Below are 20,881 nucleotides of genomic sequence, written 5' to 3'. Positions count from 1 at the left end.
TGTTTTCAACAACTACTTAAGAAGAGCTTTAAGATTGAAGCAATGGAGAAGAAACCTGGAGAACACCTTGGAGCGGAAGACACCATCTCTACAACCCAGACCCAACTTGTAGGCCGAATGCAGTGTTGTTTTCAACAACTACTAAACAAGAGCTTTAAGATTGAAGCAATGGAGAGGCAACCTGGGGAACACCTTGGAGCAGAAGACACCGTCTCTACACCCCAGACCCAACTTGTAGGCTGAATGCAGTGTTGTTTTCAACAACTACTAAACAAGAGCTTTAAGATTGAAGCAATGGAGAGGAAACCTGGAGAACACCTTGGAGCGGAAGACACCGTCTCTACAACCCAGACCCAACCTGTAGGCCGAATGCAGTGTTGTTTTCAACAACTACTAAACAAGAGCTTTAAGATTGAAGCAATGGAGAGGCAACCTGGGGAACACCTTGGAGCGGAAGACACCGTCTCTGCACCCCAGACCCAACTTGTAGGCCGAATGCAGTGTTGTTTTCAACAACTACTTAAAAAGAGCTTTCAGATTGAAGCAATGGAGAGGAAACCTGGAGAACACCTTGGAGCGGAAGACACCGTCTCTACAACCTAGACCCAACTTGTAGGCCGAATGCAGTGTTGTTTTCAACAACTACTAAACAAGAGCTTTAAGATTGAAGCAATGGAGAGGCAACCTGGGGAACACCTTGGAGCGGAAGACACCGTCTCTACACCCCAGACCCAACTTGTAGGCCGAATGCAGTGTTGTTTTCAACAACTACTTAAGAAGAGCTTTAAGATTGAAGCAATGGAGAGGAAACCTGGAGAACACATTGGAGCGGAAGACACCGTCTCTACACCCCAGACCCAACTTGTAGGCCGAATGCAGTGTTGTTTTCAACAACTACTAAACAAGAGCTTTAAGATTGAAGCAATGGAGAGGAAACCTGGAGAACACCTTGGAGCGGAAGACACCGTCTCTACAACCCAGACCCAACTTGTAGGCCGAATGCAGTGTTGTTTTCATCAACTACTAAACAAGAGCTTTAAGATTGAAGCAATGGAGAGGCAACCTGGGGAACACCTTGGAGTGGAACACACCGTCTCTACACCCCAGACCCAACTTGTAGGCCGAATGCAGAGTTGTTTTCAACAACTACTAAACGAGAGCTAGAAGCTCTAAGCTATGGAGAGGAAATCTGGGGAACACCTTGGAGCGGCAGACACCGTTAGTAGGCCCTACCGAAGTAGTAGTAGTAGCCCCAATGCAGTTTTCAAATTCCTATAGGCTGAAAACCAGACTATTGACGCTCAGCTTTTTTAAAAGGAGGACAGCTGTATTGAGTGGCGCAGACAGACACAGGTAGTAGGCCTTAAACACAACATTTGGCTCAATGCAGTTTAAAAAAGGTTACAGGGGTACACAGGCAGCATTGGTCTGTTCAGTGGAGGACAATTTCAATTATGGGCCACAGACAGAGTTTGTATGCCTACTATTAAAGAAAGGATGCTCTATGCAATTTAAAATAGGTTCCAGGGGTACACGGGCAGCAGTGGTCTGGTCAGTGGAGGACTAGTGGAAGGAGGGACCGCAGACAGGCGTAGTAGGCCTAACATAACAAAATTTGGCTGTAGGCACTTTTAAATTGGTTCCAGGGGTACACGGGCAGCAGTAGACAGGTCACTGGAGGACTAGTGGCAGGAGGGACCGCAGACAGGCGTAGTAGGCCTAACATAACAAAATTTGGCTGTAGGCACTTTTAACCCCTTTACCCCCAAGGGTGGTTTGCACGTTATGGACCGGGCCAATTTTTACAATTCTGACCACTGTCCCTTTATGAGGTTATAACTCTGGAACGCTTCAACGGATCCTGGTGATTCTGACACTGTTTTCTCGTGACATATTGTACTTCATGATAGTGGTAAAATTTCTTTGATATTACCTGCGTTTATTTGTGAAAAAAACGGAAACATGGCGAAAATTTTGAAAATTTCACAATTTTCCAACTTTGAATTTTTATGCAATTAAATCACAGAGATATGTCACACAAAATACTTAATAAGTAGCATTTCCCACATGTCTAGTTTACATCAGCACAATTTTGGAAACAAACTTTTTTTTTGCTAGGGAGTTATAAGGGTTAAAATTTGACCAGCAATTTCTCATTTTTACAACACCATTTTAATTTAGGGACCACATCTCATTTGAAGTAATTTTGAGGGGTCTATATGATAGGAAATACCCAAGTGTGAAACCATTCTAAAAGCTGCACCCCTCAAGGTTCTCAAAACCACATTCAAGAAGTTTATTAACCCTTCAGGTGTTTCACAGGAATTTTTGGAATGTTTAAATAAAAATTAACATTTAACTTTTTTTCACAAAAAATTTAATTCAGCTCCAATTTGTTTTATTTTGCCAAGAGTTACAGGAGAAAATGGACCCCAAACCTTGTTGTACAATTTGTTCTGAGTACGCCGATACCCCAAAAGTGGCGGTAAACCACTGTTTGGGCGCATGACAGAGCTTGGAAGCGAAGGAGCACCATTTGACTTTTTAATGCAAAATTGACTGGAATTGAGATGGGATGCCATGTTGCGTTTGGAGAGCCACTGATGTGCCTAAACATTGAAACCCCCCACAAGTGACACCATTTTGGAAAGTAGACCCCCTAAGGAACTTATCTAGAGGTGTGGTGAGCACTTTAACCCACCAAGTGCTTCACAGAAGTTTATAATGCAGAACCGTAAAAATAAAAAATATTTTTTTTTTCACAAAAAATATCTTTTCGCCCCCAATTTTTTATTTTCCCAATGGTAAGAGAAGAAATCGGAACCAAAAAGTTGTTGCACAATTTGTCCTGAGTACTCTGATACCCCATATGTGGGGGTAAACCACTGTTTGGGCGCATGGGAGACCTCGGATGGGAAGGAGCGCCGTTTGACCTTTCAATGCAAAATTCATAGGAATTGAGATTGGACGCCATGTTGCGTTTGAAGAGCCACTGATGTGCCTAAACATTGAAACCCCACACAAGTGACACCATTTTGGAAAGTAGACCCCCTAAGGAACTTATCTAGAGGTGTGGTGAGCACTTTGACCCACCAAGTGCTTCACAGAAGTTTATAATGCAGAACCGTAAAAATAAAAAATAATTTTTGTGAAAAAAAATGATCTTTTCGCCCCCAATTTTTTATTTTCCCAATGGTAAGAGAAGAAATCGGAACCAAAAAGTTGTTGCACAATTTGTCCTGAGTACTCTGATACCCCATATGTGGGGGTAAACCACTGTTTGGGTGCATGGGAGAGCTCGGAAGGGAAGGAGCGCCGTTTGACTTTTCAATGCAAAATTCACAGGAATTGAGATGAGACGCCTTGTTGCGTTTGGGAGACACTGATGTGCCTAAATATTGAAAACCCCGACAAGTGACACCATTTTGGAAAGTAGACCCCCTAAGGAACTTATCTAGATGTGTGGTGAGCACTTTGACCCACCAAGAGCTTCACAGAAGTTTATAATGCAGAGCCGTAAAAATAAAACAAAATTTTTTTCCCACAAATATTATTTTTTAGCCCCCAGTTTTGTATTTTCTCGAGGGTAACAGGAGAAATTGGACCCCAAAAGTTGTTGTCCAATTTGTCCTGAGTGCGCAGATGCCCCATATGTTTGGGGGAATCACCGTTTGGGCGCATGGGAGGGCTCGGAAGGGAAGGAGCGCCATTTGGAATGCAGACTTAGATGGAATGGTCTGCAGGCGTCACATTGCGTTTGCAGAGCCCCTAATGTACCTAAACAGTAGAAACCCCCCACAAGTGACCCCATATTGGAAACTAGACCCCCCCACGAACTTATCTAGATGTGTTGTGAGAACTTTGAGCCCCCAAGTGTTTCACTACAGTTTATAACGCAGAGCCGTGAAAATTAAAAAATCTTTTTTTTCCCACAAAAATTATTTTTTAGCCCCCAGTTTTGTATTTTCCCAAGGGTAACAGGAGAAATTGGACCCCAAAAGTTGTTGTCCAATTTGTCCTGAGTACGCTGATACCCCATATGTTGGGGTAAACTCCTGTTTGGGCACACGGGAGAGCTTGGAAGGGAAGGAGCACTGTTTTACTTTTTCAACGCAGAATTGGCTGGAATTGAGATCGGACGCCATGTCGCGTTTGGAGAGCCCCTGATGTGTCTAAACAGTGGAAACCCCCCAATTATAACTGAAACCCTAATCCAAACACACCCCTAACCCTAATTCCAACGGTAACCCTAACCACACCTCTAACCCAGACACACCCCTAACCCTAATCCCAACCCTATTCCCAACCGCAAATGTAATCCAAACCCTAACCCTAACCCTAACTTTAGCCCCAACCCTAACTATAGCCTTAACCCTAACTGTAGCCTTAACCCTAACTGTAGTCTTTACCCTAACTGTAGCCTTAACCCTAGCCCTAACCCTAGCCCTAACCATAACCCTAGCCCTAACCCTAGCCCTAGTCCTAACCCTAACCCTAGCCCTAACCCTAACCCTAGCCCTAACCCTAGCCCTAACCCTAACCCTAACCCTAGCCCTAACACTAATGGGAAAATGGAAATAAATACATTTTTTAAAAAAATTTTATTTTTACCTAACTAAGGGGGTAATGAAGGGGGGTTTGATTTACTTTTATAGCGGGATTTTTAGCGGATTTTTATGATTGGCAGCCGTCACTCACTGAAAGATGCTTTTTATTGCAAAAAATATTTTTTGCGTTACCACATTTTGAGAGCTATAATTTTTCCATATTTGAGTCCACAGAGTCATGTGAGGTCTTGTTTTTTGCGGGACGAGTTGTCGTTTTTATTGGTAACACTTTCGGGCACGTGACATTTTTTGATCGCTTTTTATTCCGATTTTTGTGAGGCAGAATTAGCAAAAACCAGCTATTCATGAATTTCTTTTGGGGGAGGCGTTTATACCGTTCCGCGTTTGGTAAAATTGATAAAGCAGTTTTATTCTTCGGGTCAGTACGATTACAGCGACACCTCATTTATATCATTTTTTTATGTTTTGGCGCTTTTATACGATAAAAACTATTTTATAGAAAAAATAATTATTTTGCATCGCTTTATTCTGAGGACTATAACTTTTTTATTTTTTTGCTGATGTTGCTGTATTGCGGCTCGTTTTTTGCGGGACAAGATGACGCTTTCAGCGGTATCATGGTTATTTATATCTGTCTTTTTGATCGCGTGTTATTCCACTTTTTGTTCGACGGTATGATAATAAAGCGTTGTTTTTTGCCTGTTTTTTTTTTTTTTTCCTTACGGTGTTTACTGAAGGGGTTAACTAGTGGGCCAGTTTTATAGGTCGGGTCGTTACGGACGCAGCGATACTAAATATGTGTACTTTTATTGTTTTGTTTTTTTTATTTAGATAAAGAAATGTATTTATGGGAATAATATTTTTTTATTTTTTCATTATTTAGGATTTTTTTTTTTTTTTTTTTTACACACTTGTAAAAAAATTTTTTTAACTTTTTTACTTTGTCCCAGGAGGGGACAATACAGATCGGTGATCTGCCAGTTTGCACAGCACTCTGACAGATCACCGATCTGTCAAACAGCGCTGCAGCGTTACCAAGTGCCTGCTCTGAGCAGGCACTTGGTAAGCCACCTCCCTCCCTGCAGGACCCGGATCCGCGGCCATCTTGGATCCGGGACTTGCTGCAGGAAGGAGGTAGGAGACCCCTGGAGCAACGCGATCACATCGCGTTGCTGCGGGGGTCTCAGGGAAGCCCGCAGGGAGCCCTCTCCCTGCACGATGCTTCCCTGCACCGCCGGCACATCGCGATCATGTTTGATCGCGGTGTGCCGGGGGTTAATGTGCCGGGGGCGGTCCGTGACCGCTCCTGGCACATAGTGCTGGATGTCAGCTGCGATAAGCAGCTGACACCAGGCCGCGATCGGCCGCGCTCCCCCCGTGAGCGCGGCCGATTGCCTATGACGTACTATTCCGTCCTTGGGAAGTAAAGCCCACCCCACATGGATGGAATAGTACGTCTAATGGCAGAAAGGGGTTAAATTGGTTCCATGGGTACACGGGCAGCAGTAGACAGGTCACTTGAGGACTAGTGGCAGGAGGGACCGCAGATAGGCGTAGTAGGCCTAACATAACAAAATTTGGCTGTAGCCACTTTTAAATTGGTTCCAGGGGTACACGGGCAGCAATAGACAGGTCACTTGAGGACTAGTGGCAGGAGGGACCGCAGACAGGCGTAGTAGGCCTAACATAACAAAATTTGGCTGTAGGCACTTTTAAATTGGTTCCAGGGGTACACGGGCAGCAGTAGACAGGTCACTGGAGGACTAGTGGAAGGAGGGACCGCAGACAGGCGTAGTAGGCCTAACATAACAAAATTTGGCTGTTGGCACTTTTAAATTGGTTCCAGGGGTACACGGGCAGCAGTAGACAGGTCACTGGAGGACTAGTGGAAGGAGGGACCGCAGACAGGCGTAGTAGGCCTAACTTAACAAAATTTGGCTGTAGGCACTTTTAAATTGGTTCCAGGGGTACACGGGCAGCAGTAGACAGGTCACTTGAGGACTAGTGGCAGGAGGGACCGCAGACAGGCGTAGTAGGCCTAACATAACAAAATTTGGCTGTAGGCACTTTTAAATTGGTTCCAGGGGTACACGGGCACCAGTAGACAGGTCACTTGAGGACTAGTGGCAGGAGGGACCGCAGACAGGCGTAGTAGGCCTAACCTAACAAAATTTGGCTGTAGGCACTTTTATATTGGTTCCAGGGGTACACGGGCAGCAGTAGACAGGTCACTTGAGGACTAGTGGCAGGAGGGACCGCAGACAGGCGTAGTAGGCCTAACATAACAATATTTGGCTGTAGGCACTTTTAAATTGGTTCCAGGGGTACACGGGCAGCAGTAGACAGGTCACTTGAGGACTAGTGGCAGGAGGGACCGCAGACAGGCGTAGTAGGCCTAACATAACAAAATTTGGCTGTAGGCACTTTTAAATTGGTTCCAGGGGTACACGGGCAGCAGTAGACAGGTCACTGGAGGACTAGTGGAAGGAGGGACCGCAGACAGGCGTAGTAGGCCTAACATAACAAAATTTGGCTGTAGGCACTTTTAAATTGGTTCCAGGGGTACACGGGCAGCAGTAGACAGGTCACTGGAGGACTAGTGGAAGGAGGGACCGCAAACAGGCGTAGTAGGCCTAACATAACAAAGTTTGGCTGTAGGCACTCTTAAATTGGTTCCAGGGGTATACGGGCAGCAGTAGACAGGTCACTGGAGGACTAGTGGAAGGAGGGACCGCAGACAGGCGTAGTAGGCCTAACATAACAAAATTTGGCTGTAGGCACTTTTAAATTGGTTCCAGGGGTACACGGGCAGCAGTAGACAGGTCACTTGAGGACTAGTGGCAGGAGGGACCGCAGACAGTCGTAGTAGGCCTAACATAACAAAATTTGGCTGTAGGCACTTTTAAATTGGTTCCAGGGGTACACGGGCAGCAGTAGACAGGTCACTTGAGGACTAGTGGCAGGAGGGACCGCAGACAGGCGTAGTAGGCCTAACCTAACAAAATTTGGCTGTAGGCACTTTTATATTGGTTCCAGGGGTACACGGGCAGCAGTAGACAGGTCACTTGAGGACTAGTGGCAGGAGGGACCGCAGACAGGCGTAGTAGGCCTAACATAACAAAATTTGGCTGTAGGCACTTTTAAATTGGTTCCAGGGGTACACGGGCAGCAGTAGACAGGTCATTTGAGGACTAGTGGCAGGAGGGACCGCAGACAGGCGTAGTAGGCCTAACATAACAAAATTTGGCTGTAGGCACTTTTAAATTGGTTCCAGGGGTACACGGGCAGCAGTAGACAGGTCACTGGAGGACTAGTGGAAGGAGGGACCGCAGACAGGCGTAGTAGGCCTAACATAACAAAATTTGGCTGTAGGCACTTTTAAATTGGTTCCAGGGGTACACGGGCAGCAGTAGACAGGTCACTGGAGGACTAGTGGAAGGAGGGACCGCAGACAGGCATAGTAGGCCTAACATAACAAAATTTGGCTGTAGGCACTCTTAAATTTGTTCCAGGGGTATACGGGCAGCAGTAGACAGGTCACTGGAGGACTAGTGGAAGGAGGGACCGCAGACAGGCGTAGTAGGCCTAACATAACAAAATTTGGCTGTAGGCACTTGCAATTCTCTAGCAGGGGTACGCAGGCAGTATTGGTGTTGTCAGCGGAGGCCGATTGTAATGAGTGTCTGCCAGTTAGTACTCCAAAAAAATAAATAGATGTTAATGTCTCGCATTACAACAAAACCAAAACACAAAAGCGTGGAATACTTAGGTACAGGGGTGGTCTCCTCTACTGAGTTTTAGACCTAGTAATTTACTGGTGTAAATATAGGACACTGCCCCTGACTATGTTAAGTACCATCATACATGTCAACACATTGGTATTGTCAGTGCCAGGCATTGAATGATGTCAGCGCATAGACTAAACATCGGTGGAACTGTGAGAGATAATTGTGCAAGTGGTAGAGCAATGTTTGAGCTGGGATGGGGGGAACTCTCTTGTGGCCGGCGGTACAGGCCCAGGGCCCCTCATGTTACAACAGTGTGTCTGACGTTGGGTGCGCACCACCACCGCCAGAAACACTTTATTGTACTATGAGGGACCCAGTGGCAGTGCCGTCAACCAAAAGCGGGCACACCCACCTCTTCAGACAAACGGCACTCTCACGGGTGCTTGCGCCAAGTGGCGAGACCACGTCCCGTGGGGGGGATTTTGGCCATTGAGGGAGGTGTAAACATGTCGTATGCTGGACAATCAGCTGCTGCAAATTACGCGATTGGAAAGTCAGTCAGAGTAGTCCACAAGCAAGACCTTTTCATAGGAAAGCTAGGTGTCAGCCGGGCAAGGTGGGGCAAAAGAATTCGAAATCCAGTTGTGGTTCATTTTAATGAATGTTAGATCATCAACATTTTGGGTAGCCAGACGAGTCCTCTTTTCGGTTAATATTGAACCTGCAGCACTGAATACTCTTTCTGATAGGACACTAGCTGCCGGGCAAGCAAGCTCCTGCAATGCATATTCTGCCAATTCTGGCCAGGTGTCTAATTTGGATGCCCAGTAATCAAATGGGAATGACGGTTGAGGGAGAACATCGATAAGGGATGAAAAATAGTTAGTAACCATACTGGACAAATGTTGTCTCCTGTCACTTTGAATTGATGCTGCAGTACCTGTCCTGTCTGCGGTCATAGCAAAATCACTCCACAACCTGGTCAGAAAACCCCTCTGTCCAACGCCACTTCTGATTTCTGCACCTCTAACACCTCTGGTCTGCTGGCCCCTGCAGCTCGTGTGAGAACAATCACGGGCGCTGTGTGCTGGGAATGCCTGAAGCAAACGGTCAACAAGAGTTGATTGTTTGGTTGCTAATATTAGTTCCAAGTTCTCATGTGGCATAATATTTTGCAATTTGCCTTTATAGCGAGGATCAAGGAGGCAGGCCAGCCAGTAATTGTCATCGTTCATCATTTTAGTAATGCATGTGTCCCTTTTGAGGATACGTAAGGCATAATCCGCAATGTGGCCCAAAGTTCCAGTTGTCAAATCTGCGGTTGTGCTGGGTTGAGGGGCTGTTTCAGGCAAATCTACGTCACTTGTGTCCCTCAAAAAACCAGAACCCGGCCTTGCCACGCCACCAATTTCCCGTGGCCCCGGAAAAGCTTCTTCATTAAAAAAATACTCATCCCCATCATTCTCCTCGTCCTCCTCCTCCTGTTCGCCCGCTACCTCGTCCTGTACACTGCCCTGACCAGACAATGGCTGACTGTCATCAAGGCTTTCCTCTTCCTCTGCTGCAGACGCCTGCTCCTTTATGTGCGTCAAACTTTGCATCAGCAGACGCATTAGGGGTATGCTCATGCTTATTATGGCGTTGTCTGCACTAACCAGCCGTGTGCATTCCTCAAAACACTGAAGGACTTGACACATGTCTTGTATCTTCGACCACTGCACACCTGACAACTCCATGTCTGTCATCCTACTGCCTGCCCGTGTATGTGTATCCTCCCACAAATACATAACAGCACGCCTCTGTTCGCACAGTCTCTGAAGCATGTGCAGTGTTGAGTTCCACCTTGTTGCAACGTCTATGATTAGGCGATGCTGGGGAAGGTTCAAAGACCGCTGATAGGTCTGCATACGGCTGGAGTGTACGGGCGAACGGCGGATATGCGAGCAAAGTCCGCGCACTTTGAGGAGCAGGTCGGATAACCCCGGATAACTTTTCAGGAAGCACTGCACCACCAGGTTTAAGGTGTGAGCCAGGCAAGGAATGTGTTTCAGTTGGGAAAGGGAGATGGCAGCCATGAAATTCCTTCCGTTATCACTCACTACCTTGCCTGCCTCAAGATCTACAGTGCCCAGCCACGACTGCGTTTCTTTCTGCAAGAACTCGGACAGAACTTCCGCGGTGTGTCTGTTGTCACCCAAACACTTCATAGCCAATACAGCCTGCTGACGCTTGCCAGTAGCTGCCCCATAATGGGACAACTGGTGTGCAATTGTGGCAGCTGCGGATGGAGTGGTTGGGTGACTGCGGTCTGTGGACGAGCTCTCGCTTCTGCAGAAGGAGGAGGAGGAGGAGGAGGGGGTGCGAACGGCTACAGCCAACTGTTTCCTAGACCATGGGCTAGGCAGAACTGTCCCAAAATTGCTGTCCCCTGTGGACCCTGCATCCACCACATTCACCCAGTGTGCCGTGATGGACACGTAACGTCCTTGGCCATGCCTACTGGTCCATGCATCTGTTGTCAGGTGCACCTTTGTACTCACAGATTGCCTGAGTGCATGGACGATGCGCTCTTTAACATGCTGGTGGAGGGCTGGGATGGCTTTTCGCAAAAAGAAGTGTCGACTGGGTAGCTCGTAGCGTGGTACAGCGTAGTCCATCAGGGCTTTGAAAGCTTCACTTTCAACTAACCGGTAGGGCATCATCTCTAACGAGATTAGTCTAGCAATGTGGGCGTTCAAACCCTGTGTACGCGGATGCGAGGCTAAGTACTTCATTTTTCTAACCAGAGTCTCATGTAGGGTGAGCTGGACTGGAGAGCTGGAGATCATGGAACTAGCGGGGGTGCCGGTGGACATGGCGGACTGAGAGACGGTTGGAGACGGTATTGTTGCCGCCGGTGCCCTAGATGCAGTGTTTCCTACTACGAAACTGTTGATTCCCTGACCCTGACTGCTTTGGCCTGGCAAAGAAACCTGCACAGATACTGCAGGTGTTGCGGAAAATGGTGGCCTTACACTGATGGAAGGGATGTAGCGTTGCTGACTAGCTTCATTGGCCGAGGGTGCTACAACCTTAAGGGACGTTTGGTAGTTAGTCCAGGCTTGCAAATACATGGTGGTTAAATGTCTATGCATGCAACTTGTATTTAGACTTTTCAGATTCTGACCTCTGCTTAAGATAGTTGAACATTTTTGACAGATGACTTTGCGCTGATCAATTGGATGTTGTTTAAAAAAATGCCAGACTGCACTCTTTCTAGCATCGGATCCCTTTTCAGGCATTGCAGACTGAGCTTTAACCGGATGGCCACGCTGTCCTCCAATAGGTTTTGGCTTTGCCACGCATTTTGTGCCATCTACGGGCCCGGCAGATGGAACCTGTTGCGATGTTGATGCCTGCTGCGGCCCCTCCTCCTCCACTTCAGAACTACTGCCGCCTGCACCCTGTTCCCCCAATGGCTGCCAATCGGGGTCAACAACTGGGTCATCTATAACCTCCTCTTCTAGCTCGTGTGCAACTTCGTCTGTGTCACCGTGTAAGTCGGTGGTATAGCGTTCGTGATGGGGCAACAGTCTCATCAGGGTCTGATTCTGGATCAGTACCCTGCGAGGGCAATGTTGTGGTCTGAGTCAAAGGACCAGCATAGTAGTCTGGCTGTGGCTGTGCATCAGTGCACTCCATGTCAGATTCAACTTGTAATGGGCATGGCCTGTTAACTTTCACTTTCTAAGCCAGGGACGGTATGTGTAAAGAGCTCCATGGAGTAACCCGTTGTGTCGCCTGCTGCATCCTTCTCTGTTGCTGTTTTGCTGAAGAGGACAAGGAAGCGACTTGTCCCTGACCGTGAACATCCACTAACGACGCGCTGCTTTTACATTTACCAGTTTCAGAAGAGGAGGCAAAAGAGCTAGAGGCTGAGTCAGCAAGGTAAGCCAAAACTTGCTCTTGTTGCTCCGGCTTTAAAAGCAGTTTTCCCACTCCCAGAAAAGGGAGCGTTCGAGGCCTTGTGTAGCCAGATGACGAACCTGGCTCCACAGCTCGAGACTTAGGTGCTATATTGTTTTTCCCACGACCACCCGATGCTCCACCACCACTACCATCATTACCAGCTGGCAATGAACGCCCACGGCCACGACCTCTTCCACCAGACTTCCTCATTGTTTTAAAAACGTCACCAAACTAACGGTATTTGTTACTGTCAAACAACTTACAAGGTGAACTCTAACTTCTGTATGATTTAGATATCCCTTTATAGGTGGGTGAGACCGCAAGGAAAATCAGGCACGATGTTACACACTGTTTTCTGTGGCACCAAATGAGAGAGATGCCACACACGCAGGACTGTCACTCAAGCACAAAGGCCAATATTAATCTCCCACTGTTTTTTTTTTTTTTTTACAGGGAGAATTTAGATACCAAATTTTTTTACCAAAAAAACTAGGCTTTCTATGGCCACTATTTAAGAGAGATGGCACACTCAGGACTGGCAGACAAGCAGAAAGTTAAATATTAATCTCCCACGTTTTTTTTTTATTTTTTCTGGGAGAATTTAGATACCAAATTTTTTTAACAAAACAACTAGGCTTTCTAGGGCCCACTATTTAAGAGAGATGGCACACTCAGGACTGGCAGACAAGCAGAAAGGCCAATATTAATCTCCCACAGGTTTTTTTTTTATTTTTTCAGGGAGAATTTAGATACCAAATTAAAAAAAAAAAAACTATGCTTTCTATGGCCCACTTTTTAAGAGAGATGGCACAATCAGGACTGGCAGACAAGCAGAAAGGCCAATATTAATTTCCCACAGGTTTTTTTTTTTTTCAGGGAGAATTTAGATACCAAATGTTTAAAAAAAAAACACTAGGCTTTCTATGGCCCACTATTTAAGACAGATGGCACACTCAGGACTGGCAGACAAGCAGAAAGGCCAATATTAATCTTCCACAGGTTTTTTTTTTTCAGGGAGAATTTAGATACCAAATTTAAAAAAAAACAAAACTAGGCTTTCTATGGCCCACTATTTAAGAGAGATGGCACAATCAGGACTGGCAGACAAGCAGAAAGGCCAATATTAATCTCCCACAGTTTTTTTTTTATTTTTTCAGGGAGAATTTAGATACCAAATTTAAAAAAAAACAACTAGGCTTTCTATGGCCCACTATTTAAGAGAGATGGCACAATCAGGACTGGCAGACAAGCAGAAAGGCCAATATTAATCTCCCACAGGTTTTTTTTATTTTTTCAGGGAGAATTTAGATACCAAATTATAAAAGAACAAAAACTAGGCTTTCTATGGCCCACTATTTAAGAGAGATGGCACAATCAGGACTGGCAGACAAGCAGAAAGGCCAATATTAATCTCCCACAGGTTTTTTTTTATTTTTTCAGGGAGAATTTAGATACCAAATTTAAAAAAAAAAAAAAACACTAGGCTTTCTATGGCCCACTATTTAAGACAGATGGCACAATCAGGACTGGCAGACAAGCAGAAAGGCCAATATTAATCTCCCATAGGTTTTTTTTTTTTCAGGGAGAATTTAGATACCAAATTTAAAAAAAAAAACTAGGCTTTCTATGGCCCACTATTTAAGAGAGATGGCACAATCAGGACTGGCAGACAAGCAGAAAGGCCAATATTAATCTCCCACAGATTTTTTTTTATTTTTTCAGGGAGAATTTAGATACCAAATTTAAAAAAAACAAAAACTAGGCTTTCTATGGCCCACTATTTAAGAGAGATGGCACAATCAGGACTGGCAGACAAGCAGAAAGGCCAATATTAATCTCCCACAGGTTTTTTTTTTTTCAGGGAGAATTTAGATACCAAATTTAAAAAAAAACACTAGGCTTTCTATGGCCCACTATTTAAGACAGATGGCACACTCAGGACTGGCAGACAAGCAGAAAGGCCAATATTAATCTCCCACAGGTTTTTTTTTTTTCAGGGAGAATTTAGATACCAAATTTAAAAAAAAAACTAGGCTTTCTATGGCCCACTATTTAAGAGAGATGGCACAATCAGGACTGGCAGACAAGCAGAAAGGCCAATATTAATCTCCCACAGGTTTTTTTTTATTTTTTCAGGGAGAATTTAGATACCAAATTAAAAAAAACAAAAAACTAGGCTTTCTATGGCCCACTATTTAAGAGAGATGGCCCAATCAGGACTGGCAGACAAGCAGAAAGGCCAATATTAATCTCCCACAGGTTTTTTTTTATTTTTTCAGGGAGAATTTAGATACCAAATTTAAAAAAAACAAAAACTAGGCTTTCTATGGCCCACTATTTAAGAGAGATGGCACAATCAGGACTGGCAGACAAGCAGAAAGGCCAATATTAATCTCCCACAGGTTTTTTTTTTTCAGGGAGAATTTAGATACCAAATTGAAAAAAAAAACACTAGGCTTTCTATGGCCCACTATTTAAGACAGATGGCACACTCAGGACTGGCAGACAAGCAGAAAGGCCAATATTAATCTCCCACAGGTTTTTTTTTTTTCAGGGAGAATTTAGATACCAAATTTTAAAAAAAAACTTGGCTTTCTATGGCCCACTATTTAAGAGAGATGGCACAATCAGGACTGGCAGACAAGCAGAAAGGCCAATATTAATCTCCCACAGGTTTTTTTTTATTTTTTCAGGGAGAATTTAGATACTAAATTTAAAAAAAAAAAAAAAAAACACTAGGCTTTTTATGGCCCACTATTTAAGACAGATGGTACACTCAGGACTGGCAGACAAGCAGGAAGGCCAATATTAATCTCTCACAGGTTTTTTTTTTTCAGGGAGAATTTAGATACCAAATTTGAAAAATAAAAAACTATGCTTTCTATGGCCCACTATTTAAGAGAGATGGCACAATCAGGACTGGCAGACAAGCAGAAAGGCCAATATTAATCTCCCATAGGTTTTTTTTTTTCAGGGAGAATTTAGATACCAAATTTAAAAAAAAAAACTAGGCTTTCTATGGCCCACTATTTAAGAGAGATGGCACAATCAGGACTGGCAGACAAGCAGAAAGGCCAATATTAATCTCCCTTTTTTTTTTTTTTTTTTACAGGGAGAATTTAGATACCAAATTTTTTTTAACAAAAAAACTAGGCTTTCTATGGCCACTATTTAAGAGAGATGGCACACTCAGGACTGGCAGACAAGCAGAAAGGCCAATATTAATCTCCCATAGGTTTTTTTTTTATTTTTTCAGGGAGAATTTAGATACCAAATTAAAAAAAAACAAACTATGCTTTCTATGGCCCACTATTTAAGAGAGATGGCACACTCAGGACTGGCAGACAAGCAGAAAGGCCAATATTAATTTCCCACAGGTTTTTTTTTTTTCAGGGAGAATTTAGATACCAAATGTTTTAAAAAAAAAACACTAGGCTTTCTATGGCCCACTATTTAAGACAGATGGCACACTCAGGACTGGCAGACAAGCAGAAAAACCAATATTAATCTCCCACAGGTTTTTTTTTTTCAGGGAGAATTTAGATACCAAATTTAAAAAAAAAAACAAAACTAGGCTTTCTATGGCCCACTATTTAAGAGAGATGGCACAATCAGGACTGGCAGACAAGCAGAAAGGCCAATATTAATCTCCCACAGGTTTTTTTTTATTTTTTCAGGGAGAATTTAGATACCAAATTTTTTTTTTTAAATACTAGGCTTTCTATGGCCCACTATTTAAGAGAGATGGCACAATCAGGACTGGCAGACAAGCAGAAAGGCCAATATTAATCTCCCACAGGTTTTTTTTTTATTTTTTCAGGGAGAATTTAGATACCAAATTTAAAAAAAAAATCTAGGCTTTCTATGGCCCACTATTTAAGAGAGATGGCACAATCAGGACTGGCAGACAAGCAGAAAGGCCAATATTAATCTCCCACAGGTTTTTTTTTTATTTTTTCAGGGAGAATTTAGATACCAAATTTAAAAAAAAACAACTAGGCTTTCTATGGCCCACTATTTAAGAGAGATGGCACACTCAGGACTGGCAGACAAGCAGAAAGGCCAATATTAATCTCCCACAGGTTTTTTTTTATTTTTTCAGGGAGAATTTAGATACCAAATTTAAAAAAAAAAAAAAACACTAGGCTTTCTATGGCCCACTATTTAAGACAGATGGCACACTCAGGACTGGCAGACAAGCAGGAAGGCCAATATTAATCTCCCACAGGTTTTTTTTTTTTCAGGGAGAATTTAGATACCAAATTTGAAAAATAAAAAACTAGGCTTTCTATGGCCCACTATTTAAGAGAGATGGCACAATCAGGACTGGCAGACAAGCAGAAAGGCCAATATTAATCTCCCATAGGTTTTTTTTTTCAGGGAGAATTTAGATACCAAATTTAAAAAAAAAAAACTAGGCTTTCTATGGCCCACTATTTAAGAGAGATGGCACAATCAGGACTGGCAGACAAGCAGAAAGGCCAATATTAATCTCCCACAGGTTTTTTTTTATTTTTTCAGGGAGAATTTAGATACCAAATTTAAAAAAAACAAAAACTAGGCTTTCTATGGCCCACTATTTAAGAGAGATGGCACAATCAGGACTGGCAGACAAGCAGAAAGGCCAATATTAATCTCCCACAGGTTTTTTTTATTTTCAGAGAGAATTTAGATACCAAATTTAAAAAAAAACCACTAGGCTTTCTGTGGCCCACTATTTAAGACAGATGGCACACTCAGGACTGGCAGACAAGCAGAAAGGCCAATATTAATCTCCCACAGGTTTTTTTTTTTTCAGGGAGAATTTAGATACCAAATTTAAAAAAAAACTAGGCTTTCTATGGCCCACAATTTTTTAGAGAGATGGCACAATCAGGACTGGCAGACAAGCAGAAAGGCCAATATTAATCTCCCACAGGTTTTTTTTTATTTTTTCAGGGAGAATTTAGATACCAAATTAAAAAAACAAAAACACTAGGCTTTCTATGGCCCACTATTTAAGAGAGATGGCACAATCAGGACTGGCAGACAAGCAGAAAGGCCAATATTAATCTCCCACAGGTTTTTTTTTTATTTTTTCAGGGAGAATTTAGATACCAAATTTAAAAAAAAAAATCAAGGCTTTCTATGGCCCACTATTTAAGAGAGATGGCACACTCAGGACTGGCAGACAAGCAGAAAGGCCAATATTAATCTCCCACAGGTTTTTTTTATTTTTTCAGGGAGAATTTAGATACCAAATAAAAAAAAAAAAAAAACTAGGCTTTCTATGGCCCACTATTTAAGAGAGATGGCACAATCAGGACTGGCAGACAAGCAGAAAGGCCAATATTAATCTCCCACAGGTTTTTTTTTATTTTTTCAGGGAGAATTTAGATACCAAATAAAAAATAAAAAAAAACACTAGGCTTTCTATGGCCCACTATTTAAGACAGATGGCACACTCAGGACTGGCAGACAAGCAGGAAGGCCAATATTAATCTCCCACAGGTTTTTTTTTTTTCAGGGAGAATTTAGATACCAAATTTAAAAAATAAAAAACTAGGCTTTCTATTGCCCACTATTTAAGAGAGATGGCACAATCAGGTCTGGCAGACAAGCAGAAAGGCCAATATTAATCTCCCATAGGTTTTTTTTTTTTCAGGGAGAATTTAGATACCAAATTTAAAAAAAAAACTAGGCTTTCTATGGCCCACTATTTAAGAGAGATGGCACAATCAGGACTGGCAGACAAGCAGAAAGGCCAATATTAATCTCCCACAGGTTTTTTTTTATTTTTTCAGGGAGAATTTAGATACCAAATTTAAAAAAAAAAAAAACTAGGCTTTCTATGGCCCACTATTTAAGAGAGATGGCACAATCAGGACTGGCAGACAAGCAGAAAGGCCAATATTAATCTCCCACAGGTTTTTTTTTTTCAGGGAGAATTTAGATACCAAATTGAAAAAAAAAAACACTAGTCTTTCTATGGCCCACTATTTAAGACAGATGGCACACTCAGGACTGGCAGACAAGCAGAAAGGCCAATATTAATCTCCCACAGGTTTTTTTTTTTTTCAGGGAGAATTTAGATACCAAATTTAAAAAAAAAAACTAGGCTTTCTATGGCCCACTATTTAAGAGAGATGGCACAATCAGGACTGGCAGACAAGCAGAAAGGCCAATGTTAATCTCCCACAGGTTTTTTTTTATTTTTTCAGGGAGAATTTAGATACCAAATTTAAAAACAAACAAACTAGGCTTTCTATGGCCCACTATTTAAGAGAGATGGCACAATCAGGACTGGCAGACAAGCAGAAAGGCCAATATTAATCTCCCACAGGTTTTTTTTTATTTTTTCAGGGAGAATTTAGATACCAAATAAAAAAAAACAAAAAACTAGGCTTTCTAAGGCCCACTTTTTAAGAGAGATGGCACAATCAGGACTGGCAGACAAGCAGAAAGGCCGATATTAATCTCCCACAGGTTTTTTTTTTTTTTTCAGGGAGAATTTAGATACCAAATTTAAAAACAAACAAACTAGGCTTTCTATGGCCCACTATTTAAGAGAGATGGCACAATCAGGACTGGCAGACAAGCAGAAAGGCCAATATTAATCTCCCACTGTTTTTTTTTTTCAGGGAGAATTTAGATACCAAATTAAAAAAAAATAAAATAAAAGGCTTTCTATGGCCCACTATTTAAGAGAGATGGCACGCACAGGATTGGCACTCTAGCAGAAATGCCAATCTTAATCTCCCACAACTTATTTTTTTAGGGAGAATTAAAAAAAAAAAAGGGACTGTCCTACAATTACTATCTCCCTGCAGTAATCTCAGCCAGGTATGGCAGGCAGCAATAAGAAGGAGTGGACTGCTGCACAAATTACATCAAAAGTGTGGACAAACAAAAAAGATAGCTGTGCAGAAAGGAAGGAACAACAGGATTTGTGCTTTGAAAAAAAGCAATTGGTTTGCACAGCGGCGTACACACAGCAATGCAGCTATCAGGGAGCCTTCTAGGGTAGCCCAATGAGCTACAGCGCTGAGGGAAAAAAAATGTAGCTTCCACTGTCCCTGCAAACAAAAGGTGGTGTTGGACAGTGGAAATCGCTACAGCACAAGCGGTTTGGTGGTTAATGGACCCTGCCTAACGCTATCCCTGCTTCTGACGAAGCGGCAGCAACCTCTCCCTATGCTCAGATCAGCAGCAGTAAAATGGCGGTCTTTATAGCCCCTGTGACGCCGCAGACAGCAAGCCAATCACTGCAATGCCCTTCTCTAAGATGGTGGGGACCAGGACCTATGTCATCACGCTGCCTACACTCTGCGTCCACCTTCATTGGCTGAGAAATGGCGCTTTTCGCGTCATTGAAACGCGACTTTGGCGCGAAAGTCGCGTACCGCATGGCCGAGCCCACACAGGGATCGGGTCGGGTTTCGTGAAACCCGACTGTGCCAAAAGTCGGCGACTTTTGAAAATGAACGATCCGTTTCGCTCAACCCTAATAAAGACATCAAAGTCCCCCCAGGACGCCCAATTGTGCCAGGTCGGGGAAACTTCCTGGAGAACGTTAATAAATGGATTGATTCCATCTTACAACCTCTGGTGATGGGACTGCCTTCCTTTCTTAAGGACACGACTCAGCTGCTCCGGATGGTTGACGGGCTCTCTTTGGACCCTGATACCCTCTTGGTGGCAGCTGATATTGAGTCCTTATATACCAGTATCCGTCATAGTGACGGACTTAGGGCTGTCAAGTTTTTCTTGGATTCGTCTGACTGCTCTCCCGACTTCAGGGCGCTCGTTCTTGTGATGTTGGAATTCACTTTAACACATAACTTTTTCACTTTTAAGGGGCCCTCTACCTGCAGCTCCAGGATACTGCTATGGGGGCAGCCTTTGCCCCCTCGTATGCAAATTTGTTCCTGGGGCTGTGGGAGAGGGACCTCTTCCTGTCAGATGGGCGGCCGTCATCGGTGAACTGTGTCCTTTCTTGGACACGGTACATCGACGACGTCTTCCTTATCTGGCAGGGTACCTCTCTAGCTCTTGAGAAATTTTTTGAGGGTGTTAACTGTAATGATATGAACATACGGCTTACGGTGAAACATCATCCGAACGAAATGGAATTCCTAGATGTTGTTCTTCGGAGAGATATTGGAGATAATATCAGTACCAATATCTACCGTAAGCCCACTTCGTCCAATATGTTACTACATGCCTCCTCCTCACACCCGTCCCACATGATTCGGTCTGTGCCCGTGGGGCAGTTTTTGCATCTACGGCGCATCTGCTCTTCATGGGCCTTATTTGAGGTAGGAGCTGATAAACTCAAGCAAAGATTCATTGAGAGGGGCTATAGTCACCGAGCCATAAAAAGGGATCTTATTAGCGACTAGTCCGTTTTCAGTCCTCCCCTTTCTGTGGGATTTATGAGTATATTGGTTGTACTATGTTGTGCTCTGTCGTGCTTTTAGTTAACTATGATACAGAGGGGAGAGGACCCTGCACTTGCGGGCTTACATTTCACAGGATAATGGGAAAGAGACAAAAGTTCAGGGGTGCAACAGCTCTAGTGTTGGTGAGGCGGTAGCTCTGGTAGTGATGAGGAGGCAGCTGGGTCAGTGCAGGCTGCAAGCTTTCCTGAAGAGGTGG

General features: G+C 43.7%; 1 protein-coding gene across 1 annotated transcript in view; it reads left to right on the top strand.

Moving 5' to 3' along the window:
- LOC138674461 (uncharacterized) overlaps positions 1 to 20,625 on the top strand; it is a 69,525-nt gene extending 48,900 nt beyond the window's left edge. The window contains exon 3 of the mRNA XM_069762303.1: positions 20,081 to 20,625. Within this exon, the coding sequence (XP_069618404.1) occupies positions 20,081 to 20,625 (545 nt within the window). The remainder of the gene's footprint in view (positions 1 to 20,080) is intronic.
- Positions 20,626 to 20,881: the final 256 nt, after the last annotated feature.

The sequence above is a fragment of the Ranitomeya imitator genome, chromosome 4 (assembly GCF_032444005.1).
Source record: "Ranitomeya imitator isolate aRanImi1 chromosome 4, aRanImi1.pri, whole genome shotgun sequence".
NCBI classification, from domain to species: domain Eukaryota; kingdom Metazoa; phylum Chordata; class Amphibia; order Anura; family Dendrobatidae; genus Ranitomeya; species Ranitomeya imitator.
This window is presented reverse-complemented; position numbering and strand designations above follow the sequence as displayed.